The 26,677-nt window shown below is 47.9% G+C and overlaps 1 protein-coding gene across 1 annotated transcript; it reads right to left on the bottom strand.

Annotated features, from left to right (window-relative positions):
- Positions 1-4,271: 4,271 nt before the first annotated feature.
- LOC308676835 (polyunsaturated fatty acid lipoxygenase ALOX15B-like) lies at positions 4,272-25,779 on the bottom strand (the record flags this gene model as incomplete). The annotated part of the gene is made up of 14 exons (XM_081342870.1): positions 4,272-4,451; positions 6,622-6,792; positions 10,079-10,179; positions 10,701-10,822; positions 12,316-12,485; positions 12,766-12,852; positions 12,948-13,151; positions 13,981-14,124; positions 16,311-16,483; positions 17,202-17,305; positions 18,278-18,400; positions 19,786-19,867; positions 21,147-21,351; positions 25,603-25,779. 14 exons carry the CDS (start codon positions 25,777-25,779, stop codon positions 4,272-4,274), a joined length of 2,043 nt encoding a protein of 680 aa, XP_081198996.1.
- Between the last annotated feature and the right edge of the window lie 898 nt (positions 25,780-26,677).

Below are 26,677 nucleotides of genomic sequence, written 5' to 3'. Positions count from 1 at the left end.
TTTATGTAGATATTCCCAGGAACTGGGTTTCATGGATTCAGCTGACCCAAAAATATTTACACAAGGCTGCTAATGCTGGCAAGTTACACAAAGGCGTCATTTATCCTCCTTAAAAGAAAACATAAGTGGAATTCTTTTATTTGGCAGCCGCAGAACTTCCAGCTGGATTGCTTCAAAAACTGGAAACAAAGGCGGTTATTTCCGCTTTTTGTTGACTTGATCCGAATTTTTCTCTCTCTCAAATACTCCATGTTAAAATTTAAAAGAAGAAGGAGAAGAAGAAGAAGAAGAAGAAGAAGAAGAAGAAGAAGAAGAAGAAGAAGAAGAAGAAGAAGAGGAGGAGGAGGAGGAGGAGGAGGAGGAGGAGGAGGAGGAGGAGGAGGAATCTAGAACTTTGACACTTGGGAAAAGCGGACAACCTGTTTCCAGGGTGACTTTAAAATAATGCTTACCTGGAAATTGTGCAGATTCCCCACACATTAAAAAATAATAATAATTAAATGATGGTGGATGGTCTAAAAAATCCTGATTTATCTCTGCAGTTGATATATATATATATATATATATATATATATATATATATATATATATATATATATATATATATATATATATATATATATATATATATATATATATATATATATATATATATATATATATATATATATATATATATATATATATATATATATATATATATATATATATATCAGGGGGTGTCATCTCTCTGTGCGTGTGTGTGTGTGTCAATCTCTCTCTCTCTATATATATATATATATACATATACATATACATATACATATACATATACATATACATATACATATACATATACATATACATATACATATACATATACATATACATATACATATACATATACATATACATATATATATATATATATATATATATATATATATATATATAGAGAGAGAGAGAGAGAGAGAGAGAGAGAGAGAGACCCACTAGGGATGACCACAGACGAAGGAGGAAATAAAATAAGATTTGTGACATCTGACAATCATTTGTAGGAACTGGCTGAAACATTTTGGGAGTGAGGGTCTCACATACAAATGGAGTTCACGGAGGGTCCTGTGATGTCCTTAAGGAACTACCGGATCATTACGGATTTTGGCCCTGGGTTTGCCCAAGGGGCAAACATTTGGATTAGCTAGGATTCCTTCCTTCCTTCCCTTCCTTCCTTCCTTCCTTCCTTCCTTCCTTCCTTCCTTCCTTCCTTCCTTCCTTCCTTCCTTCCTTCCTTCCTTCCTTCTTCCACTCTGCAAACCCGACTTCTACCACTGATGTTGTTACCTAGATCATAAAATGTCTGCAAGGAAACCCCCCATCAAGGCCCCCTCAGTCACTCTCCTCCTCCTCCTCCTCCCTTCTAGCACTGATAACGTTCCCTAGTTGGGTCATGAAATATTTGCAAGAAAACCACCCAGCTCAGAAAGCACCAAGGACCCCACACTCTTCCTCCTCCTCCTCCTCCTCCACCTCCTCCTCCTCCTCCTCCTCCTCCCACACCCCACTCCCCGCCAGCACTGATGACGTTCCCTAGTTGGGTCACAAAACGTCTGCAAGAAAACCACCCAGCTCAGAGAGCACCAAGAACCCCAGAGTCGTCATTCTCCTCCTCTTCCTCCTCCTCTTCCTCCTCCTCCTCCTCTTCTTCTTCTTCTTCTTCTTCTTCTTCTTCTTCTTCTTCTTCTTCTTCTTCTTCCTCCTCCTCCTCCTCCTCCTCTTCCTCCTTCTCCTCCTCCTCCTCGTCCTCCTCCTCCTCCTCCTCCTCCTCCTCCTCCTCTTCTTCTTCTTCTTCTTCTTCTTCTTCTTCTTCTTCTTCTTCTTCTTCTTCTTCTTCTTCTTCTTCTTCTTTTTCTTCTTCTTCTTCCTCCTCCTCCTCCTCCTCCTCTTCCTCTTCCTCTTCCTCCTCCTCCTCTCCTTTCCACAAACCTCCCTCCCTTTTCTCTCTGATGGCATTACCTAGTTGGGTCGTCAAAGGTCTGCAAGAGAGCACCAGGGACCCCACAGTTCAGCCTGAATGACAAATATTCTCTCCTCTGGGCTTTCACGAATTGATTTCATTTCTGGAGCGTCCCGTCTCAAGACAATTATGCGAGAGAAGAACAAAAAGAGGCCGCCAGGGATTGTGGCTTGAGTTGGTGCCAATGAGGAAACACACACACACACACACACACACACACACAAAGGCCTCCCTCTGCCAACCCACTTCCTCATTCCTTACCAAGCAGGTGAACCAGCGGAAAAGTAGGGCTGAAGAAAGAGAGGGCCAAATGTTTACTCTTATGAGTGTTCTTCTCATGTCATTAACGGAAGTCCGGCGGACAGGATCAGAACAGGGCGGAAAATTCGAGGAGCCCTAGGAAAAAGGGGGCCGATCTCGCCTTTCGCTACCGTTTGCTCTGCTTCAATTTGAAGGCAAGAAAAACAAACCAGGATTATATATAATAATAATAATAAAGTTGGAAGGGACCTTGGAGGTCATCTAGTCCAACCCCCTGCTCAGGCAGGAAACCCTATTCCATTTCAGACAAATGCGTGTAGGAGGCCTTCGGCACAGGAGCAAGGGAGAACCTGCATGCTTTTTTTGCCCTGTGCCATCCAAACCGTACATGCACACCCCGTTGCGGGTTGCAAACGATCCCATATTTGCAATCGAGGGCGTGCCAGTCACTAGAAAGTCAAGATGGTTCCTTGGCTATTGAAGCCTCTCCATCAAATGGCATACTGTTGGCCACCATCTTGACTTGGTGGCACGCCTCATTGGAATGAATGTCAGCACAAAAGATCTAACAGCAAGGTTATCCAACATTGGCGTCTTTTAAGACCTGTGGACTTCAACTCCCAGAATTCCCCAGCCAGCTCTTTATTTTTTTGCTGAAGTCAAGACATATTACGTTGGCCGCATTCCCACCATCTATTACAGAGGTCTTCAAACTTGGCCCTTTCACGCTGGCTGAAGAATTCTGGGAGTTGAAGTCCACACGTCATCAAAGGGCCAAGTTTGAAGACCTCTGATCCATTAAGAAAGTTACCCAGTCAAAATTGCAATAAAGTAGTCTATCCACCTTTGTTCTTGTTCTATCCATGCTGAATTCTGGGAAACTCTTGCTGGCTGGGGAATTCTGGGAGTTGAAGTCCACAGGTCTTAAAGTGGCCAAGATTGAACATGCTGGCTGGGGAATTCTGGGATTTGAAGCCCACCGGTCTTAAAAGTGGCCAGGTTTGGAAACCCTGGTCTAAAGTAAGGCATAATGTTGCTAAAACTCTTTAAGTCAGTTTAAATGTCCCTCTTGGGATTGTGTAATGCGATTGTGGGTCGTTTCGGAGAGGAAACCCCCCACTTTTGCTCAATCTGGGGTCATTTACTCAGGTTTAGGAAGCCATAGGCTAAAGATTTCATCAAAAATAATGCAACTGCCAAGTAATTTGTCGGTTCTTAAATTCTTAAGTCTTGTCACCATCTGGAAAGACACGTCAACACAAAGGACCGACTTGAAATTCAGTATTTCTTTAAAGAGGAATCTCATCGCCCATTGCTTAAAACAGGATTTATTTTGGTACCGGGGGAAAAATGGGCCACCCTTGGCGTGTTCGGTTGCAAAAGGGCCTCTTGTCCCCAAAATAATTTATTTCTCAATCAGCTTCCTCCGCGTTCACAGGAGAAGGGATCTCCAGGTAGTCCTCGACTTACGACTGTTCATTTAGCGACCGTTCGAAGTTACGACACAGCTGGGAAAAAGCGACTTATGATCGTTGGTCAGAATTGCGAGACTTTGCAGCCTCCCCCGTGGTCACATGATCAAAATTCGGACGCTTGGCCGCTGGCTCATACTTACGACGGTTGCCGTGATCCCCTTTTGCGGCCTTCTGAGAAGCACAGGCAACGGGGAAGCCAGTTTCACTTAAGGACCGGGTTGCTAACGAATCAACTGCAGTGATTCGTTTAACAGCCGAGGCAAGGAAGGTCGTGAACAGGGGGCAAAGCTCGCTTAGCAAACGTCTTGCTTAACAACAGAGGTTTTGGGGCCTCCACTGCGGTCGTACGTTGAGGACTGCCTACACAACGATAAAATAGTTTGCCTCTTCTGTTGCTTGGAGGATTCCCGGAGGCGGAATTCGTACCTCTCTGGATCTTTGGTGCTCTTCATATCTGCCCAGCCCACCCTGCTCTCAAGGAAAAGGGGCGGGCTCCCCTCGTTGAGGACCAGCAACCTGCTCAGGCTGAGCGCCCCAGGCTCCTAGATTGTGGTGCTGTTTTCTATGCTGGGGGGGTAGAGGTAGGTGTAAGGCAGCGTGAGGGTCTTGTTCCGGCTCTCGATGGCCAAGGTGATGTGCTTGAGGTGCTCCTGGAAAGCGCCGATGAGCTGCTTGGGGGCCGATTCCACAAAGTGTTCCTCGTCGTAGTAGCCCAGCGGTTTCTGCAGAAGCGGAAGAGGGTCACAGAACCACAAATAACCCAGCTGGAAGGGGCAGCCCTGGGGGTCAAATCTGAGGGGAAGGAACTTGGTTTGGTTTTTAATGTATGCCATTGTGCCCTCGGTAAAAAATGACAATAAAGGAAGGCTGTCTGTCTGTGTGTCCATATCTTCAATGGGTCTTCAAACTTGGCCCTTTCATGGCTTGTGGATTTCAACTCCCAGAATTCCTCAGCCAGCGTAAGGGAACTATGACTCTTTGATGGCTTGGGGACTTCAACTCCCAGAATTCCTCAGCCAGCGTGAGGGAACTATGACTCTTTCATGACTTGTGGACTTCAACTCCCAGAATTCCTCAACCGGTCTGAGGGAACTATGACCCTTTTATGACGTATGGACTTCAATTCCCAGAATTCCTCAGCCAGCGTGAGGGAATTATGACCCTTTTATGGCTTGGGGACTTCAACTCCCAGAATTCCTCAGCCAGCGTGGGGGAACTATGGCCCTTTGATGGCTTGCGGACTTCAACTCCCAGAATTCCTCAGCCAGCATGAGGGAACTATGACCCTTTGATGACTTGGGGACTTCAACTGCCAGAATTCCTCAGCCAGCATGAGGGAACTATGACCCTTTCATGACTTGGGGACTTCAACTCCCAGAATTCCTCAACTGGTCTGAGGGAACTATGACTCTTTCATGACTTGTGGACTTCAACTCCCAGAATTCCTCAGCCAGCGTGAGGGAACTATGGCCCTTTGATGACTTGCGGACTTCAACTCCCACAATTCCTCAGCTAGCGTGAGGGAATTATAACCCTTTTATGGCTTGGGGACTTCAACTCCCAGAATTCCTCAGCCAGCGTGAGGGAACTATGACCCTTTTATGACTTGTGGACTTCAACTCCCAGAATTCCTCAGCCAGCATGAGGGAACTATGACCCTTTCATGACTTGCGGACTTCAACTCCCAGAATTCCTCAGCCAGCATGAGGGAACTATGACCCTTTCATGACTTGCGGACTTCAACTGCCAGAATTCCTCAGCTAGCGTGAGGGAATTATGACCCTTTCATGACTTGCGGACTTCAACTCTCAGAATTCCTCAGCCAGCATGAGGGAACTATGACCCTTTGATGGCTTGTGGACTTCAACTCCCAGAATTCCTCAGCCAGCGTGAGGGAACTATGACCTTTTTATGACTTGGGGACTTCAACTGCCAGAATTCCTCAGCCAGCGTGAGGGAACTATGACTCTTTCATGACTTGCGGACTTCAACTCTCAGAATTCCTCAGCCAGCATGAGGGAACTATGACCCTTTGATGGCTTGTGGACTTCAACTCCCAGAATTCCTCAACTGGTCTGAGGGAACTATGACTCTTTCATGACTTGTGGACTTCAACTCCCAGAATTCCTCAGCCAGCGTGAGGGAACTATGGCCCTTTGATGACTTGCGGACTTCAACTCCCACAATTCCTCAGCTAGCGTGAGGGAATTATAACCCTTTTATGGCTTGGGGACTTCAACTCCCAGAATTCCTCAGCCAGCGTGAGGGAACTATGACCCTTTTATGACTTGTGGACTTCAACTCCCAGAATTCCTCAGCCAGCATGAGGGAACTATGACCCTTTCATGACTTGCGGACTTCAACTCCCAGAATTCCTCAGCCAGCATGAGGGAACTATGACCCTTTCATGACTTGCGGACTTCAACTGCCAGAATTCCTCAGCTAGCGTGAGGGAATTATGACCCTTTCATGACTTGCGGACTTCAACTCTCAGAATTCCTCAGCCAGCATGAGGGAACTATGACCCTTTGATGGCTTGTGGACTTCAACTCCCAGAATTCCTCAGCCAGCGTGAGGGAACTATGACCTTTTTATGACTTGGGGACTTCAACTGCCAGAATTCCTCAGCCAGCGTGAGGGAACTATGACTCTTTCATGACTTGTGGACTTCAACTCCCAGTGCACAAAGTGGGTCTACAATTAACCTTCCAGGAAAAGCAGGGGGACGGGATCCCTGCCTGCCTCGGAGCCACCCCCATCCGGGGCCCTGGCTCCTGCCCCTCAGCCCTAATTCTGCTTCCTCCCCCTGGCCTGGCGCATTGCGAGACCAAAGGGCGAGAGAAATGGGAGGGAGGGAAGGGGAAGGAGGTGGGGGGGGTGGGGGAGGCTCACCATGTCGAAGGTCTCGTTCCGCAGCACCCAGAGGACGGAGAGCACCTGGCTGGTCACGTTCATTTCCGGGATGGTGTCCAGGAACTCCTGCAGGGTGACGGGGGCCTTCGCCTTGGGAGGGGGCTTCCTCATGGACGAAGGCAGGTTGGGCATGAAGGCCCCCATCTCAAACTTCCGCCCAGAGAGAAGGAGGAGGAAAAAAGCATCAGACAAGGGGCATCTCCACCCAGAAGGAAGAGACTTCTGGTTTGTCGCATGGCCGCCACGGGTGTGCGGAAGACGACTCTCATCTTCCCCGTCCAATTTTGCATCGCTGGGGGACCCTGAAAAGGGTCAAAAGTCGCCCCCTCGAGGCGACCAGCAAGGAGGGACCCTCGCTGGATCGTGGGAGAGCGGCAACTCTCCCGTTAGATCTGGCGAATCCCTCCAATCCCGCGGATGAAAGGATCGGCCAAAGAAATATGGCTTGTCCTGAGGCTGCTAACAGCCGAAGTCGCATCTACCATCTAGTAACTCTGAAGCAGCGTCGAAGAGACTGGGTGAGACCTACCTCTCTTACATCCTAATTACTTATTTACCTGCATAAGCTGCTAAAGTACTTTCCCCCCTGTGGCGAGGGAAAGGTGATTTTATCCCTCCCACCCGAAACAGCGGCGACTGACTACCCAGGGGAGTTTAAAACGTTGGAAAAAATACTGGGATCCTAATTGGAACTCTACTTCCTAAAATTGGTGGATTATAAGATTTGTAATTTTCTACGTGGTGGCTCAGTGGGTTAGGACGCTGAGCTTGTCGATCAGATGGTCGGCAGTTTGGCGGGTCGAATCCCGAGTGCCGCGTAACAGAGTGAGCGCCTGTTACTCGTCCCAGCTTCTGCCAACCTAGCAGTTCGAAAGCACGTAAAAAGGCAAGTAGAAAAATAGGGACCATTACGGTGGGAAGGTAACAGCGTTCCGTGCGCCTTTGGCGTCTAGTCATGCCGGCCACATGACCACGGAGACGTCCTCGGACAAACTCTGGCTCTTTGGCTTTGAAACGGAGATGAGCACTGGCCCCTAGAGTCGGAAACGACTAGCACGCATGTGCGGGGGAACCTTTACCTTCACCTAATTTTCTGCTCCTTATTTTTCTCTGATTTTTACTGTCTATTTTTATTGAAGAGCTGGGGTTTTTCCCCCTCTTGAAATAGAAGAACAAAAACGCCTGAAATGATCCAAATAACTCTGGGGTGACCTCTGGTGGCTAAACGTGAGATTGTAACCTGTTATTCTTTAAGAGAGACTTGTTGACAGCTTTGAAAATAGAGAAGATATAAGCAACTTTGAAACACCAGCTGCAAGGAACTCAGCTCAGCTCCTCACTTATTTATTTATTTATTTATTTATTTATTTATTTATTTATTTATTTATTTATTTATTTATTTATTTATTTAATACTATTTCTATACCGCCCTTCTCCCGAAGGACTCAGGGCGGTGAACAGGGCAAGAATAAAAATACAAATTACAAAAGTTAAAACAAGATTAAATAAATGCTCCCTGACTGTAAGATTTTAGTTTAATATACTATAGTTTAGTTTAATATACTATAAGATCTAAGATGGCGGCGCCTAGAATGGCTGCGGCTGCATTGGCTCTTGAAGGCAAATGGTTTTGGGAGGGATAGTAAGGGCTATAGGCCACATGATCAGGAAGATTTTAATGTGTTTGAGCAACATGGTGGAACTAAGGTAACATACGACATACGACCGACAATCTTTGCTGGCATGGGCTGTTTCCAGAGGAGGCAGAGGAGGAGAGGACCTGGAGCTTATGGAGCAAAGGAACTGGATGAAGCTGTCGGCAGGCCCAGAGGAAGAGAGAGAGACTTTTGGAGGAGTTGGTGGCGGCGGCAGCAGTGTGCTCCAGGGGCGAAAAGAAGCAAGGCCTCTTTAAGGAAAAGGTGGAAGAGTCAGGATCAGAAAAAGGAAAGAAGGCGAGGTTGTCAGAATACAAGCGAATTTGAGGGCTAATCCACATGGAGCCCCATTTCCATCTGTCCTGTGTGCCATCGTTCACTCCCTAGAGACTAAAATGGACAATGTGAAATTTGAGCGGGCCACGAACAAGGAGTATATATCGGAGGTGGTGACCCTTGGAGAGCTGTATGCAACGAAATTTCATTTTGATGTATGCCGATTGGTGTACATTCAAAGTGACAATAAAGTTATCATTATCATTATAATGGAAGAAGAACAGGAGTGGATTTTTCCTGCAGAGGAAGGACCGTCTGCAGGACCGTCTGCTGCCGGGGACGACTTCCCATCGCCCAGTGCGCTCACACAGAGAGGGTCTCCTCAGGGTGCCGTCGGCCAGACAATGTCGGCTGGCGACCCCCGGGGGGAGGGCCTTCTCTGTGGGAGCGCCAGCCCTTTGAAATCAACTCCCCCTTGAGCTTCGGATGGCCCCGGACCTCCGGTCCTTCCGCCGTGACCTCAAGACGTTCCTTTTCCATCAGGCTGACCTGGATTGATGATGGGTTTTTAAAAGTTTTAATTTTTAACTGTGTAATTAATATTTGGGGCTGTTATTTAATTTTTTTCTTAACTTTTGTACTGTTGGTTTTTTATTGTTGTTAGCCGCCCTGAGTCCTCTGGGAGATAGGGCGGTATATAAGTCCCATAATAAATAAATAAATAAAGAACAGGAACAAACTCTTGGTATGTTAAAAGCGATTGTTCAAACTCTCCTTACAACTGGTGGTGAAAGAAGAAGCAGCAGGAAAAAACAAGAAAGCACCCTGGGATATGCAAACTCAAATTATGACTTTAACTAAAGGTTCTGGGCTCAGCTGCGGTTGTGAGTTGGGGGAACGAGCTGAACGGGGACGAAAGCCAGCTTTGTACCAGGCCATCCTCGGAATGAGTCCAAAAGCTCAAAAGCGTTAATGCGCGAATTCAAATGAGGAAGAGGAAGGGACGGAGAGAAAGGAGAAGAAAGGCAGGAAGAGGAAGCAAAACAAGGGAACATTTCTTCCAAGGGCCCAAAATAGCTGCGGAGAAGCGGACGTTTCCGCCTGCTGGGTTATACGGAAGCGGGGGGGGAAGGGGGTGGGGGTGTTTCCACAGGGTTGGGTCAAAAAAGTCAAGATGGCAGCCATCAGAGGGCCATGGAAGGGGAGGAGGAAGGAAGGAAGGAAGGAAGGAAGAAAGGAAATGGGAATAAGAAAGGAGGGAGGGACGGAGGAAGGAAGGAAATGGGAGGGAGGGAGGAAAGAAGGAAGGAAGTAGATTGGAATAAGAAGGGAGGGAGAAAGGGGAGGAAGGAAGGAAGGAAGGAAGGAAGGAAGGAAGGAAGGAAGGAAGGAAGGAAGGAAGGAAGGAAGAATTGATTGATGGCAAAAACCAGGATAAAATGGTCCTGCTGGCAGCCAACCACGTTCCTCCCCTCCTCGGGGAGACCCCGAGTAGCCTCACCCACCTGCCCGCCATTGACCGCCGCATGGTGAGCCGAGCAGGTGAAAATCGTCATGGTCAGGTACTTGATGAGTTCCGGGACGGAGTGGAGGGCGGAAGGGATGCCTGGAAAGAAAGGGGAAAGTTTGGCCCACCTGAAATTCCCCACGGGCCAAAGGGAAGGGAGACCAAGCGGCGATTCAGAGGGAGGGAAGGAGGGACAGACCCCGCGTGTTCCCTGTGCATTGACTGCTCAGCACATCTCAGGAACTGTTCCGCTCCTCACTCGAGGCCCTGCGTGATTTCCTCCCATTTTGAAACTATTTTACGGCGGTCGATAAATCACACCGTCGTACGTCTGATGACGTGTTGGAGAAGGATGACGAGAAAGACAGGAAACACCGCACCGGGAGTCCTCGACTTAACGACCATTCGTTTAGTGACCGTTCAAATTCAACAGCACTAAAAAAAGAAACGTGACTGACGACCAGTTTGGCAACTGGCTCGTACTTATGGTGCTGCTGCAACTTCAAACGGTCAACTAAAGGGGACGGACGTAAGTCGAGGACTGCCTGCCTTCTACAGAGCGGAAAGGGCACCACCAGGAAAGGGGGAAACCAAACCAAGCACCCACGAGCGGGATATACCTGAGGCCTCTTTGCTCAGGAAGCCTTTGGCGAAGATCTCGGCCACCCAGGCCTGCAGCTCGCCGTCTCCCTGCACGGCTGAATCGCTCTCGTAGTAGAGTCCGACGATGCCCGAGACAAAGCTGCGGGGAGGGAGGAGGGAAAAGGGGTCTGTCCCGGCAAAGGGGGCTTAGCCCCGGCTCCTTTCCCACACCCAAGCAGGAGGAAAGGTTAGGGTGGGGGGCTCCCTGGGGGCTCTCTGAGCTGGGTGGTTTCCTTGCAAACATTGCATGACCCAACTAGGGAACATCATCAGTGCTAGAAGGGAGTGTGGGAAGAGGAGGAGGAGGAGGAGGAGGAGGAGGAGGAGGAGGAGAATTGAGGGGTCCTTGGTGCTCTCTGAGCTGGGTGGTTTCCTTGCAGTTGTTTTATGACCCAACTAGAGCCTTGGTGGAGCAGTGGGCTAATGCCTCCTTAAGTAACACCAGCTGCCTGCCATTAGTGCAGGTTCGAGTCCCACCAGGCTCAAGGTTGACTCAGCCTTCCATCCTTCCCAGGTAGGTAAAAGGAGGACCCAGATTGTTGGGGGCAATTAAGCTGACTTTGTAATAATGCCGCTTGGAGGGGGGCCCTGAAAGCCCTACTAAGCAGGCATATACATAGAATGAAGGCTATTGCGAAGCACATTGGATTTGTGCTTCTTAGATTGTAAGCCGCCCTGAGTCTTCGGAGAAGGGCGGGATATAAGTGGGATTAAACAAACAAAAAAAACTAACTAACATTATCAGTGCTAGAAGGGAATGGGGGGGGAGTTGTGGAGTAGAGCAGAAGAAGAGGGTGGGGGGGAGGAGGAGGAGGAGGAGGAGGAGGAGGACTGTAGGGTGTCTATTGTGCTCTCTGAGCTCAGTTTCATATGTCAAAAGAGAGCAAACACACTCTCTACTGATGACGTTCCCTAGTTGGGTCATGAAATATCTGCAAGAAAACCACCAAGGACCCTACAAGTCTTCTTCCTCTTCCTCCTCCTCCTCTTCCTCCTCCTCCTCTCCACAAATCACCCTTTCTTCTAGCACTGATGACGTCCCCTAGTTGGGCAGTGAAACGTCTGCAAGGAAACCACCCAGCTCAGAGACCGCCAAGGGCCCCGCATTTCAACCTTCAGCTACGATATATTCCCTTCTATCCAAGTTTATTATGACCCCATGAATTAGACCAGGGGGTCTTCAAACTTGGCCCTTTGATGGCTGGTGGACTTCAACTCCCAGAATTCCTCAGCCAGCCTGAGGGAACTATGACCCCTTTAGGACTGGTGGACTTCAACTCCCAGAATTCCTCAGCCAGCGTGAAGTTGAAGTCCACAAGCCATCAAAGGGCCAAGTTTGAAGACGCCCCTGAATTAAACAGAGCCGAGCCTCCAGACGCAGCTACTGTATGGGGCTGAAATCCCTGGCTCCAAACCTCTTGAGCGAGACTCGAATCCACCACCCTTGCAACCCCCATTAACCAGGCTAAATTGCGATGGTGGAGGATCCCGGCTGGTTTGTAACCCCTTCCCAGCAGCTGTTCCCCAGTTTGGTAAGGTGGAGGTGGAGAAGGTTGGAGGGCCCTACTCAACCCTCTGGCCAAGCTCCTTCACCTCTTGATGGCGTCCCAGATCTTCAGGCCATCGTCCCTGTAGTAGTACTGGAGGAGGCCGCCCACCCCCCGGGCTTCAATGTCATCCGGAAGGCAAAGCTGGGTGTAGGTCAGTTCATCCAGGGCTCTTTGGAGAAGCACCGCTAATCCCTGGCGCCCGGTGGCGATGGCCTGTGAGAAGAAGGCAGAGTAACAGAGTTGGGAGGGACCCTGGAGGTCCTCTAGTCCAACCCCCTTAACAACGGCAAAAATTTGTTTAACAGCCACGGCACAAGAAAGGGGTGTCCAATTGAGTGCAACTCACCAAACAACTGGCTCGCTTATCAAGGGAAATCCTGGCTTGTAAGTCGAGGACTTGCCGATGTTGGGTTATCCAGGATTAAATCAGGCCCTTTTTTCCATCAAGCCCATCATGCTGAGCCCAGATGCCCCCCTGGATGCCCACTTTTACCTTATCAAAGGTGCCTCCTTGGCTGATGAGATAGGTCCTCGCCAACACGTTGATGTGGATGGAATAACGCAAGTGGGGGATCAGGAGCTGGAGCAGGGAACGAGGAGGAAACCATGGTTACTCGAGCTAACCACCATCGGGGGGCCCTGCCCTCCCGCCCTTTGAATGCCCCCCCAGCCCACCTTGTACAAGGGGTGACACATGGGGAGGGTCCTCAGGGTGGCCACCGAGAAGACCTCGGACATCAGGTGCCCGCGGAGCAGGTGGGCGATGACCTCGTGGGTGTGGAACTCGGCGTTTCGCACCCAGGTCTTGGCTAAGGTCCACAGCCACTCCTCGTCGGTGGGCAGGAAGATGGGACTTTGAGGACCAGGATGCTGGCTGAGCTAAGGGGGAGACATGGGGGGAGAGGTTGGGAACCCCTGAGGGACAAAGTTGGACATCCACCTTGGAGAGCCGATCTGACTTGGAGGGAGTCCGTTTCGCTTAGCGACTGTTCCAAGTGGCCACGGCACTGGGAAGAAAGTGACTTATGACTGGTCCTCGCACTTACGGCCAGTCCTCGCACTTATGACCGGTCCTCGCACTTATCGCCGATCCTCGCACTTACGACCAGTCAACTCACGACTGGTTCTCGTACTTATGACTGGTCCACACACTTATAATCAGTCCTCGCACTTACAATCGGTCCTCGAACATATGAGCGGTCCTCACACGAGCGGTCCACGCACTTACAACCAGTCCTCGCACTTATGAGAGGTCCTCGCACTTATGGCCAGCCATCTCACTTATGACCAGTCCTCGCACTTATGACCGGTCCACACACTTATGACCAGTGCACGTACTTACGACTGGTCCTCACACACACACTTACAACCGGTCCTCACACTTATGACCCGTCCTCACACTTACAACCAGTCCACGCACTTACAATCAGTCCTCGCACACACACACTTACAACCGGTCCTCGCACTTACGACCATCAAAGCTTCGCTACAGTTATGTGATCAAAATCCGGTTACTTGAATTTATGATGGTTGCAGCATCCCAGGTTCACATGATCCTCTTCTGCATCCATCTGACAAGCAAAATCAACGGGGGGGGGGGAATGGTGGGCTGAGGAATTCTGGGAGTTGAAGTCCAGGGGTCATCAAAGGGCCACGTTGGAAGAGGCCGGCCTTTACCTGGTGGGTTCTTCACAAATGATGGACTTACCTGGATAGCCAGAGGGAGAATTTCTCCGCTGGGCTTTTGGTGGAGCAAACAGATAGGAGCAGCGATATATTGCCGCCGGTTGTTTAATAAAGTAGTGGGGATGTTCTCCAGGACCTTGTAGTCCACCAAGTAGATGGTTCCTTTCTATAAAAAAAAAAAAAAATTAGCAGTATTCCAGTGTTTTGAGGAGCTTCCCCAAAGAGGAGGGGGTCAGCTTATTCTCCAGAGCACCAGAGGGAAGGACGAGAAACAACGGATGGAAACTGATCAAGGAGAGAAGCAACCTGGAATTAAGGAGAAACTTCCTGACAGTGAGGACAATTAACCAGTGGAACAGCTGGCCACCAGATGTTGTGGGCGCTCCATCACTGGAGGTTTTTAAGAAGAGACTGGACAGCCACTTGTCTGAGACGGTATAGAGTCCCTTCCAGCTTCTATAATCTATTCTGTTCTATTCTGTTCTGTTCTGTTCTGTTCTGTTCCATTCTGTTCCGTTCTCTTCCATTTCATTCCATTCTATTCTATTCTATTCCATATTTTCTATTCTATTCTATTCTATTCTATTCTATTCTATTCTATTCTATTCTATTCTATTCTATTCTATTCTATTCTATTCTATTCTATTCTATTCTATTCTATTCTATTCTATTCTATTCTATTCTATTCTATTCCTTATTTATAATTCTGTTCTATTCTATTCTATTCTATTCTATTCTATTCTATTCTATTCTATTCTATTCTATTCTATTCTATTCTATTCTATTCCTTATTTATAATTCTGTTCTATTCTATTCTATTCTATTCTATTCTATTCTATTCTATTCTATTCTATTCTATTCTATTCTATTCTATTCTATTCTATTCTATTCTATTCTATTCCTTATTTATAATTCTATTCTATTCTATTCTATTCTATTCTATTCTATTCTATTCTATTCTATTCTATTCTATTCTATTCCTTATTTATAATTCTGTTCTATTCTATTCTATTCTATTCTATTCTATTCTATTCTATTCTATTCTATTCTATTCTATTCTATTCTATTCTATTCTATTCTATTCTATTCTATTCTAATTTTGTTCTATTCTAATTTTGTTCTATTCTAATTTTGTTTTATTCTAATTTTGTTCTATTCTATTCTATTCGCAATTGGAGCAGGCTGTTCATGAAATCTCTCAGCTGGAACGGTAACAAATGGATTCATGGAGATTCTCTGTCCTCCATGTCATGATTGTCCCAAAAGTGCTTTTTCAGGAGGCAAGTGGATTTGCCTGTTTTTCTTTGAAGAGCTTTCACTTCTCACCCTAGAAGCTTCTTCAGTTCTGCCTGGATGGTAGGGGAAATGGAAGGATTTATACTCCTTGCAGACAGCTGGTCATTTGCCTTTTTTTAACGAGTCGTTGAGGCCACCTGGAGGTTTGGCTGTGTCCTCAGGGTCACCTGAGTGGTGCAAATGGGTGTGGAGCCTTCTTGGCTGCAGGATGTTTTTCTGCCTTGTCTCCCTGCAGCCAAGAAGTTTGGGCTCAACTGCAGTCATAAGTTGAGGACCAACTGTATCGTGTCGTATTTATAAGCCATTTTCATCAGCCTTGGTTGATCTGCTTGCTCAGGAGCTGCTCAGCATTTTAAAGATGGATTTGTTGACAATGAGGGGCCAACACACACACACACACACACACACACACACAGAGGCACAGCCTCTCTCTCTTTGCGTGTGTGTGTGTGTGTGTGTGTCCCTGAGCCTTAGAAGACCACAAAGGTGGGAAAGGAATCACCTACAGTTCTTGATGTTGAAACAAGAGAAAAGTTTGGTTATTAAATTTAAGACACTTGGAAATTAATAGAAAATAAGAATGTTATACCGTATTATCAATTAGTTGCTGTAAGATGGTGAGAAATAGAATATATCCAAATTAGATAAGATGTATGTTCTGAATATTAGACGGTGATGAATTGTGATAAAGGGAACTTTGCTTACCGTACTTAAAACTTGGAGATTATAAATATTCATTCTTAAAGTTACATATTAATGGGAAACTAAAAATTGGGGAAAACTAATTAGGACCTAAATAACCAGGATATGTATAAGCCGGAAATTATTGGTAAATGTAAGAATGTCATTTTTATTTCCATGATATAATAAGAATGGTATTAGTTTAAACAGGAGACAGCAAACGCTAAGGGCAAAAGAGAGGAAATATTTAATATAGTTGCTGAGGTACTTGTATGTCATCGTAGCATCGCTTAACTCGGCCGCCACGTTGCTTTTTTAAATACTTAACTGTAAAACTAGAAAATCAATAAAATATGTTTTTAAAAAAGCAATCACCTTCAGTTCTTCCTGCAGGGTTGTCGTTTCTCCCAAAGTCCCTGCCACCATTTCCTGGGTCACGGGGAAGTTTTCCGGGATAGCGGTGCACTTCCGGATTTTGATGGGGTTGATCCCGTTCAGAAACTGGTACCCAAAGAAAGCATCGTCCTTCCAGTGCTTAAAGACAAACTCTGGGGGGAAGGGGGAAAAAGGCGCAAGGGAGGGAGCCCAGGATGATGAAGGGTGTAGTACAATACGGCTAAATCCCCAACCAGATGGGTCTCCTCCAATGGAGCTCTTTCCACAGAATTAATTGGAACTGGCCATTCTCAAACTGGGCAAGGGGTGGGTGGGCTTCAGCACCCAGAATGCCCCAGCCAGCCATGCTTTAAGGCAGGGGCCCCCAATGCCCAGTTTGTGGACCAGCATGCAAAACCACTTTCTCCCCGGAACCGGTCCCTGGTGCCCCAAAGCTTGGGGGGGGGCAGGGTGCTTTAAGGTGTGGACTAACTCCCAGAATTCCCCAGCCAGGTATGCTTTAAGATGGTGGACTTCCACTCCCAGAATTCCCTGGCCAGCGTGCTTTAAGATGGGTGCCCTTCAACTCCCAGAATGCCCCAGCCAGCATGCTTTAAGATGGTGGATTTCTTCTCCCAGAATGCCCCAGCCAGCATGCTTTAAGATGGTGGATTTCCACTCCCAGAATTCCCCAGCCAGCATGCTTTAAGATGGGTGGACTTCCTCTCCCAGAATTCCCCAGCCAGCATATTTTCAGACTTCACGCCTTCTGCCAGAGACAAGCTATGCCTGGTTTGAGCAAAGTTGTGCTACCGGTTCTGGGGAATGGAGTTGTGGGAGGTGTGAGTGTGTCGTTGTGAAATGAAGAGAAGTCCTTGGCCCACCACTGACCTGAGACCGGCGTGTGGTAGAACCAGAAGATTTTGCGGATGTCCTCCAGCCTCTCCCAGGAGTAAGGTTTGTAGAGGAAGCCCTTCATTTTGGCCTCAAAGAGGCTGACGAGGAGGAGGAGGAGGAGGAGAGACGGAGCGTCAGACTGGGCAAGAAGCTCAGACAGGGGGAAAGGAGGAACAGGACCCCCGGGAGACGTTCGGTGTCGGGTGGGATGGAGGGATGGAGGATGAAGGGTAGGTGGGGGGATGCATGGATGGATGGATGGAGAGAGGGAAGGAGGGTGGATGGATGGGTGGATGGAGGGATGAAGGGAGGGATGAATGGATGGATAAATATTCAGGGAACATTTGGTTTTGCATGTCTGTCTATAATCTTATCCATCCACCTAGCTATATCTGTCTGTCTATCCACCTCTATCATTATCTATCTATCTATCTATCTATCTATCTATCTATCTATCTATCTATCTATCTATCTATCATCTATCTATCTATCATCTAACTATCTATCAATTCATCTCAATCTATCATTATCTTATATTATCTTATATTATCTATCTGATATTATCTATCTATCTCTATCTATCTATCCATCCATCCATCCATCTCTCTCTCTCTATCCATCCATCCATCCATCCATCCATCTCTCTCTCTATCCATCCATCCATCCATCCATCCATCCATCCATCCATCCATCAATAGATGATAGATTATCATCTATCATCTATGAAACTATCTATATCAATCTACCTCTCTCTCTTTCTCTCTATCCATCCATCCTATTTATCCATCAATTTTCTCTCTGCCTCTGTCTCTGTCTGTCTGTCTGTCTGTCTGTCTTTCCATCTCTCTAATCTCTCAAGGGCCACAAGGAGGCTTCAATTCCTGGGGACCACATGGAGAAGAAACCCTGATGCGCTGGGCTTTTGCCTTCTCCAGGAGGCTGTTCCCCTCTCTCCAACCACCCCTGGCATCTCTTAGTGGTCTCCCCTCCAGCTCTCCAGCAAGCCTGACTCTGCGTGGCTTCCCAGCCCAGGGGGGACTTGCTAGTAAAACCCGGCCCCCAACACTTACGCAGTCGCCCCACGTCCGAAAAAGGCCGTTGCCTTAGGGAAGGAGTACCTAATGTTGTATTCAATTGTGGCCGTTGTGTCGATGTCGGCACACCAAGGTACATTGGGCAGGTATTCCTTCCACCTGTGTGCAGAGAAATTGTCTCTGTTTTTATACATATTGGCTTTTATTTTTGCATTATAGTTGTAAACTGCCAGAGTCGCCACCTCTTCAAATTGCTGGCAAAGTTGATAACGCACAGTTTGGTACATAAAGTTTGCGAGAACAATTGAGAAAGAATGAAGCGCTCTGCGCTTACTCCAGCAACTCTTTGGGGCAGTAAACAGTGATCCACTACTACACCATCTTGACCCAGTGGCTTAGTGTGATGGGACTTGTAGTCCCAGAACTTGGGAAGGCACTGTTTCCTGCCTGAGCAGGGGGTTGGACTAGATGACCTCCAAGGTCCCTCCCACCACCATTATCATCATTTAAGAAAGGCAATACTATATATATTCCTCTTGATCGGGAACGAGATCTTCGTAGATCTTCCTCTAAACTACAACTCCCAGCATCCTCTCTAATCAGCAGTTGTATGGCAGCCGGGAGTCGTAGGCATTAGAATCATAGAGAGGAAGAATCGGAAGGGACCTTGGAGATCATCTAGTCAAGTTTTCACAACCTGGGCCTCTTTCAGATGGGGTTGAGTGACTTCAGCTCCCAGAATGCCCCAGCCAGCAATACTGGCTGGGGCATTCTGGGAGTTGAAGTCCACCCAGCTTATAAGTGACCCTAGTCGAGAATCTCTTTGCCTCAGTGGGACCAAACAGGGATGCTGGAGTTTGAAAACATCGACTCTGAAGAGTCCACCGTTTTAAAATTAGACTTAAAAATTAGACTTAAAAGGGAGAGGAAAATTAAATATTAAATATTATGAATGTGTTTGATTTATGGATTTACCCAGGCAATATACATAATGGTTTTGATTTATTAAAGGGGATATTGTATTATTAAGTAGATGATTTAATATGGTGGGAAATAGATAACTTTTAGGAAATAGAACAAGATTATATTCAAATAGATAAAATGTGTATTTTGGATATTCTAGTTTGTTATGAAGTGGGATAAGGGGAATCTTGGTTACCCAAAGTCTGAAGATTATAAATATCAAAGATTAAATTGGAATATTGACGAGAAATTAAAAATCGAGGAAAAATTAACAGCAGGATATGGATTGTTTATGAAGATTGAATGCAGTTAAGATAGGTACAAGCTGAAAATTTTTTATTGATAAATGTAATAATGATGTTTTTATTGTTGATATAATTAGAAATGTACTAACTTGAACACGAGACAGTAAACATTAAGGGAAAAAGAGAAGAAATATTTGACGTCATAACCTGACTTTGTTATTGAGTTACTGTTCAATCCAGTCACCGCGTTGCTTTTCAAATAGTCAAATGCAAAATTGGAAAATTAATCAAATATTATTTTAAAAAAAGAGTCCACCGGTTTTCTTCCAGACTCACCCATATTTGCGCTGTCGCAGCTGCAGCTCTTCCCGACGATGCCTCTGCTGAATGGTGTGAGTGTCGTCCAAAGGTGTGTGAGCTGTGGGGTTAAAAAAGGAAGGGAATCAGGAAAAAAGACCCCACCTCGGCTGGCCTCCTTTGCCAGCCCACCCCTCCCGGCTCCTGCAATTCCCGCGGAGTTTTTTCTTTAAAAAACGTTTTATTGATTTTCTAATTTTACATTTAAGTATCTCAAAAGCAACGTGGCGACTGAGTTAGCCGATAATTCAACGACGTACAAGTGTCTTTCGTGCGAGTCTCAAACTACCGCATTAATTATTTTCCCCTTAGTGTTGACTGCCTCGCCTTTAAACTAAGACAATTCTTATTATATCAATGGAATAAACGTAACGTAAAATAAAAAAAATAAAAATTCCTGCGGAGTTTTCTTCAGCAGGATTTGTCGAACAAAAAGGGAAGGGTGGAGGGGAATTCCAGCACCGGGATGGCTTCCCCTTGGGAAGCGGTACGTCGGCACCTGTGCCAGGGTGGAGGCGTTCCTGGTTTTCTTCCTAACCATCTTCCGAGGAGTCGACAAAGAGGTTGGTCTTCTCCCTGATGAGGGAAGGGCGTGTGAAGGCAGGAGACGGAAGGACGTAGCTCGGGGCTGAATTGTGGGGCCCTTGGTGCTCTCTGAGCTGGGTGGTTTTCTGGCAGACGTTTCATGACCCAACTGGGGAACGTCATCAGTGCTAGAAGGGAAGGGAGATTGTGGAGACAGCAGGAGGAGGAGGAGGAGGAGAAGGAGGAGGAGGAGGAGGAGGAGGAGGAGGAGGAGGAGGAGGAGGAGGAGGAGGAGGAGGAGGAGGAGGACTGTTGGGTCCTTGGTGCTCTCTGAGCTGGGTGGTTTTCCGGCAGATGTTTCATGACCCAACTAGGGAACATCATCAGTGCTACAAAGGCAGTAGGGTTTGCAGAGACGAGGAGGAGGAGGAGGAGGAGGAGGAGGAGGAGGAGGAAAGAACTGTGGGGTCCTTGGTGTTCTCTGAGCTGGGTGCTTTTCTTGAAGACGTTTCATGACCCAACTAGGGAACTTCATCTGTGCTGATGATCATCATCCCCATATACCGCATATAACCTGAGAGCCAGCCCCCGTCGCTTCTAGCACTGATGATCTTCCGTAGTTGAGTCAACCTGTGTCCAGAAAGGTCGTAAAATGGGACAACACTCACTTAAGGACTGTCTCACTTAGCAACAGATACCTCGGGCTACAAAGTGGTCATAAGTCCAGGGCTACCTGCCTTTGGAGTCTGGGAGCACCAAAGACCCACTAATCTTGCCTTGCAGGTCTCCTCCTCCAACCTGGCGTAGCTACTCACCCGTTCCTTCGCTGACGGAGACGGTGCAGTAACCCTCGATCCACTGGTAGCAGGGGAAGCGGAAGAGCTCTCCATGAGGACTGGTCACCTGGACGAAGCTGCAGTACCAGCTGCTCTGGGGGAAGTAGGAATAGGGCTCCTTCTGCAGGCGGATCAGCAAGATGGGTCCCAGGTCCCGATCGCACGGAATGTCCACCTCGGCCACCTGTCGGGGAAGCGAGGACAAAGAGTCGGGGTCCCCAGAGGAGGAGAAATGGGGCGGTGTTGCGGGTGGCCCATGGTGCCCTGCCAGGTGTTCAGTCCGCCTTCTGGACTTCAACTCCCAGAATTCCCCAGCCAGCCTCTTCCCTTCTCCTTTCCCCTTTCTCCTTTCCCCAGTTCCCTTCGCGGCCTGCTTCTCAACTTGGCACGGGCTCCCTTGCCGAAGGATGCCCGCTCAACCCCGTTCTTTCATGCCGACTCAGCTTCAGCTTTGATCTTCCGCTGCACCCATCAGATCAATATCTACACCGCCTTACCCGACGAGATTGACAGGTCCGGGGACTTGTAGACCTGGCTTAGGAGGGCAGGCTGAGGCAAAGGAGAAGGTTCAATAAAGAAAAGTTAAGCGGGAATCGGGACTGGTGTGTGTGTCTCTGTGTGTGTGTCTCTGGTGCTTGGTTGTTGCCTTGCAGATGTTTCATGACCCAACTAGGAACATCATCAGTGCTAGAAGGGAATGTGGGAAGAGGAGGAGGAGGAGGAGGAGGACTGTGGGGTCCTTGGTGCTCTCTGAGCTGGGTGGTTTCCTTGCAGACGTTTCATGACCCAACTAGGGAACGTCACATCAGTGCTGGCGGGGAGTGGGGTGTGGGAGGAGGAGGAGGAGGAGGAGGAAGAGGAGGAGGAAGAGGAAGAGGAAGAGGACAATGACGACTCTGGGGTCCTTGGTGGTCTCTGAGCTGGGTGATTTTCTTGCAGATGTTTCGTGACCCAACTAGGGAACGTCATCAGTGCTAGAAGGGAATGTGGGAAGAGGAGGAGGAGGAGGAGGAAGAGGAGGAGGAGGAGGAGGAAGAGGAGGAGGAGGAGGAGGAGGACTGTGGGGTCCTTGGTGCTCTCTGAGCTTGGTTGTTTCCTTGCAGATGTTTCATGACCCAATGAGGAACATCATCAGTGCTAGAAGGAGGAGGGTTTGTGGAGAAGAGGAGGAGGAGGAGGCGACTGTGGGGTCCTTGGTGCTCTCTGAGCTTGGTTGTTTCCTTGCAGATGTTTCATGACCTAATGAGGAACATCATCAGTGCTAGAAGGAGGAGGGTTTGTGGAGAAGAGGAGGAGGAGGAGGCGACTGTGGGGTCCTTGGTGCTCTCTGAGCTTGGTTGTTTTCTTGCAGATGTTTCGTGACCCAACTAGGGAACGTCATCAGTGCTAGAAGGGAATGTGGGAAGAGGAGGGGGAGGAGGAGGAGGAGGAGGAGGAGGAGGAGGAGGAGGAGGAGGAGGAGGAGGACTGTGGGGTCCTTGGTGCTCTCTGAGCTTGGTTGTTTTCTTGCAGATGTTTCTTGACCCAACTAGCTAACACCATCCTTGCTAAAAGGAGAGGGGTTTGTCAGAGGGAGCTTTCTTGCGGGTTTCTTGACTAGGCTGTTATTGATGGATTGGTTGTTTGTCTGAGTTGGCAGTTCCTTAATTGGTGCATTTTGTACTTCTTGTTTGTTGGTCAAGTATTAATCTTGGTGTCAATCTCGGCTCATCTGGGTGTTGACTGCTGGCAAGGAGATGTTTTGGTCTGTCTGCTTCCTTTTCACCTTTTGGATTCTTTCTTTTCAATGGCATGTAGATGTTGTTTCTCTCTCTGTGCCAGGTGATGGCTGATTTGTCTCAAGGCCAAGCTGCCAGGAATTCTGTAGCTTTTAGGGACTTGGCTTGGTCTAGGAGGCTCACCGTCTCACAGTAAACCATCCCCGTCTTCTACCATTTTCTTAGGAAACAACAGCCCAGTCAAGTGACCAAGAAGAAAACAACATTTCCACCCACACTGGCAGAGAGGCCGCCTGTATACAAACAGAAAACAAATCCCATTCCTTTCTAGCACTGATAATGTTACCTAGTTGGGTCAGGAAACGTCTGCAAAAAACCTACCAACCTCAGAGAGCCCCAAGGCCCCACAGTCGTCGTCGTCGTCCTCCTCCTCCTCCTCCTCCCCTTCCCCCTCCCCTTCCCTCTCCTCCTCCCTTCTAGAACTGATGATGTTCCCTAGTTGGGTCATGAAACGTATGCAAGAAAACAACCAATCTTAGAGAGCACCAAGGACCCCACACTCCTCTTCTTCCTCCTCCTCCTCCTCCTCCTCCTCATCATCATTATCATCATCATTTCCCTTCTAGAACTGATGACGTTCCCTAGTTGGGTCATGAAACGTATGCAAGAAAACAAGCCAGCTCAGAGAGCGCCAAGGACCCCTCCCTTCAACCCTGAGCTACGAATGTCCTCCTTCTGATAATTCTCCTTACATCAGGGGTCTCCAAACTTGGCCCTTTAATGACTTGTGGACTTCAACTCCCAGAATTCCTCAGCCAGGCACGCTGGCTGAGGAATTCTGGGAGTTGAAGTCCACAAGTCATTAAAGGGCCAAGTTTGGAGACCCCTTCCTTACACCATGGCCTGGTCACCCTCCAACTAGGAGAACTAACTGGCCTAACACGAGGGCCAGATCACCCTCAAACTGCCAGGCAATGTGGTCTCAGGAAGTTCTTCAAGACAACGAGTCCCCAGTTGGCTTCGGGTGGATCCATCGGGGGAGGAACCTCAGGATCAGAGCTGGGGATCCAAAATCGGATTGCCCTTCAACTGGAGATCAGCGTCAAGTCATAAGCTGGGACACTCAGGTTTTTCTGGCTTATTGATGGATGGATGGGTTTGCCCATCAGAAGCTCCCGGCCGTGGGTGGTTCACAAGTCAAAGAATAAAAGCAGGATGACTACTAGCCTGTCACAGCGAGGCTGAGATGTTTAAGACTATTAACCCAATTTAATCAGGCATGTTGGATTCTCCTAACTGGCACAGCCAGGTCTTCAGGGTTTCATGGAAGGCTAATAAGGTTGGGGTCACCCGGATCTCAGATCGAAGACGGGTCCATAAAACTGGTGCTCCAGTTTGGGAAAGCACACTTCCTGGTTGCAAGGAGGCGATGTTTTGCGCCGACTGTGGAATTCTGGGAGTTGAAGTCCACCCATCTTCAAGTCGTCAGGGCTGAGGAACACCAGTGTACATCTTCTGCTTCCTCAAGGGGCCTTTGAAGATGTAGACCTTCTAGCTCAGGGGTCTTCAAACTTGGCCCTTTTGTGACTTGTGGACTTCAAGTCCCAGAATTCCTCAGCCAGGCACAGAAGTGACTGGGCAGCCATTTGTCTGGAATGGTCTAGGCTAGGGTCTCCTGCTGGACTAGAAGACCTCCAAGGTCCCTTCCAACTCTCCTCCTCCTCCTCCTCCCCCCCCCTCCTCCTCTTTTTAAAGAAGAAACTGCACAGCCACTTATCTGGAATGGTATAGGGTAGGGTTCTTCAAACGTGGCCCTTTGATGACATGTGTACTTCAACTCCCAGAATTCCTCAGCCAGCATGCCTGACTGAGGAATTCTGGGAGTTGAAGTCCACAAGCAGGGGCCTTCAAACCTGGCCCTTTGATGACATGTGTACTTCAACTCCCAGAATTCCTCAGCCAGCGTGCCTGTCCATCCTTCCATCCTTCCGAGGTAGGTAAAATGAGGACCCAGATTGTTGGGGGTAATTAAGCTGACTTTGTAATAATGCCGCTTGGGGTGTGTGTGAAAGCCCTAATAAGCAGGCATATACATAGAATGAAGGCTACTGCTAAGCTTGTAAGCCGCCCTGAGTCTTCGGAGAAGGGCGGGATATAAATGGAATTAAAATAAAAATAAATAAATAAAAAATGTCACCCCCTAGTTCTTCTCTTCATTAAATTAGATATATCCAATTCCAGCAACCGTTCTTTATATGTTTTAGCCTCCAGTCCCCTGATCATCTTTGTTGCTCTTCTCTGCACACTTTCCAGAGTCTCAACATCTTTTGAGGGGCTCCTACAAAGAAGAGGGGGGGGGGTTCAACTTATTCTCCAAAGCACCCAAAGTCAGGACAAGAAGGAACGGGTGGAAACGAATCAAGGAGAGAAGCAACCTGGAACTAAGGAGAAACTTCCTGACAGGGAGAACAATTAACCAGTGGAACAACCTGCCACCAGAAGTTGTAGGTGCTCCAACACTGGAGGTTTTTGAGAAAAGATTGGAAAACCATTTGTCTGAAATGGTATAGGGGGTTGTCTAGGGAATAAACAACCTCCAAGGTCCCTTCCAATTCTGTTATTTTGTTATTCTGTCTCTCTCTGGACCAAAATGCACTCCAGGAGCTAAGGTACCATCTCCCAACTTCCTTCTCTTGGGACTCGAACCCAAATCTTACCGATCCTTCGGAGCAGGTCATCCCAATCTTGTCCAGAAACCTCTTGGGGCTTTGTCCGTTGGCGCCCACCAAGGTGATGGAGATCAGATCTAAAGTCCCAGTTAAAAGACCTTGGCCCGTAGTCACTTGAGCCTTGTAGATCAGCGCCTGGTTCTGAGAAGATCCGTCCTGCTCCATCCTGCTGCTGGTGGGATGGAGGAGAAGGAGGAAAGAAGCACGTTCTCTCAAGCTTCAGGAGGGATTGAGGAGGAGAAGAGAACTCCTTCGGAACCGGCTCTTCTCTCCTTTTGAGTTACACCCAGATGCCTCCAAGCCAACTCAGAAGAAGTGCCATCCTCCTCCTCCTCCTCCTCCTCCTCCTCCTGCTCCTCCTCCTCTGCAGTTTCTCCTCCTCCCCTCTTCTTCGTCTTCCACAAACCTTGGCCCAGTAGCCTGGTACTAGTACCGCTTTATAAAGCCCTAGTGAGGCCACACCTGGAATATTGCAGCCAGTTTTGGTCACCATATCACATAAAAGATGTTGAGAGTTTGGGGGAAAAATAAATCAGAGAAGAGCAACTCAGAGGATCCAAGGCCTGGAGGCTAAAACGTACGAAGAACGGCTGCGGGACGTGGGTCTGGCTAGTCTAAAGAAAAGAAGAAATAGGGGAGACACGATAGCAGCGTTCCAGTATTGGAGGGGCTGCCACAAAGAAGAGGGGGGGTCAGAGGGTACAGAGAAGAGCAACAAAGATGATTAGGGGGACTGGAGGCTAAAACATATAGGGAACGGTTGCTGGAATTGGGTATGTGTAGTTTAATGAAGAGAAGGACGAGGGGGGACATGACAGCAGTGTTCCAACATCTCAGGGGCTGCCCCAAAGAAGAGGGAGTCAAGCTATTCTCCAAAGCACCTAAAGGCAGGACAAGAAGCAACGGATGGAAACTAGTCAAGGAGAGAAGCAACCTAGAACTAAGGAGAAACTTCCTGACAGTTGGAACAACTAACCAGTGGAACAACCTGCCTCCAGAGGTGGTGAATGCTCCAACACTGGAGGTTTTTAAAAAGAGACTGGACAGCCATTTGCCTGAAATG

Source organism: Vipera berus (assembly GCF_964194415.1).
Source record: "Vipera berus genome assembly, chromosome: W".
Lineage (NCBI taxonomy): Eukaryota > Metazoa > Chordata > Lepidosauria > Squamata > Viperidae > Vipera > Vipera berus.
Note: the sequence above shows the minus strand (reverse complement) of the source record. Positions and strands in the feature narration are given on the sequence as shown.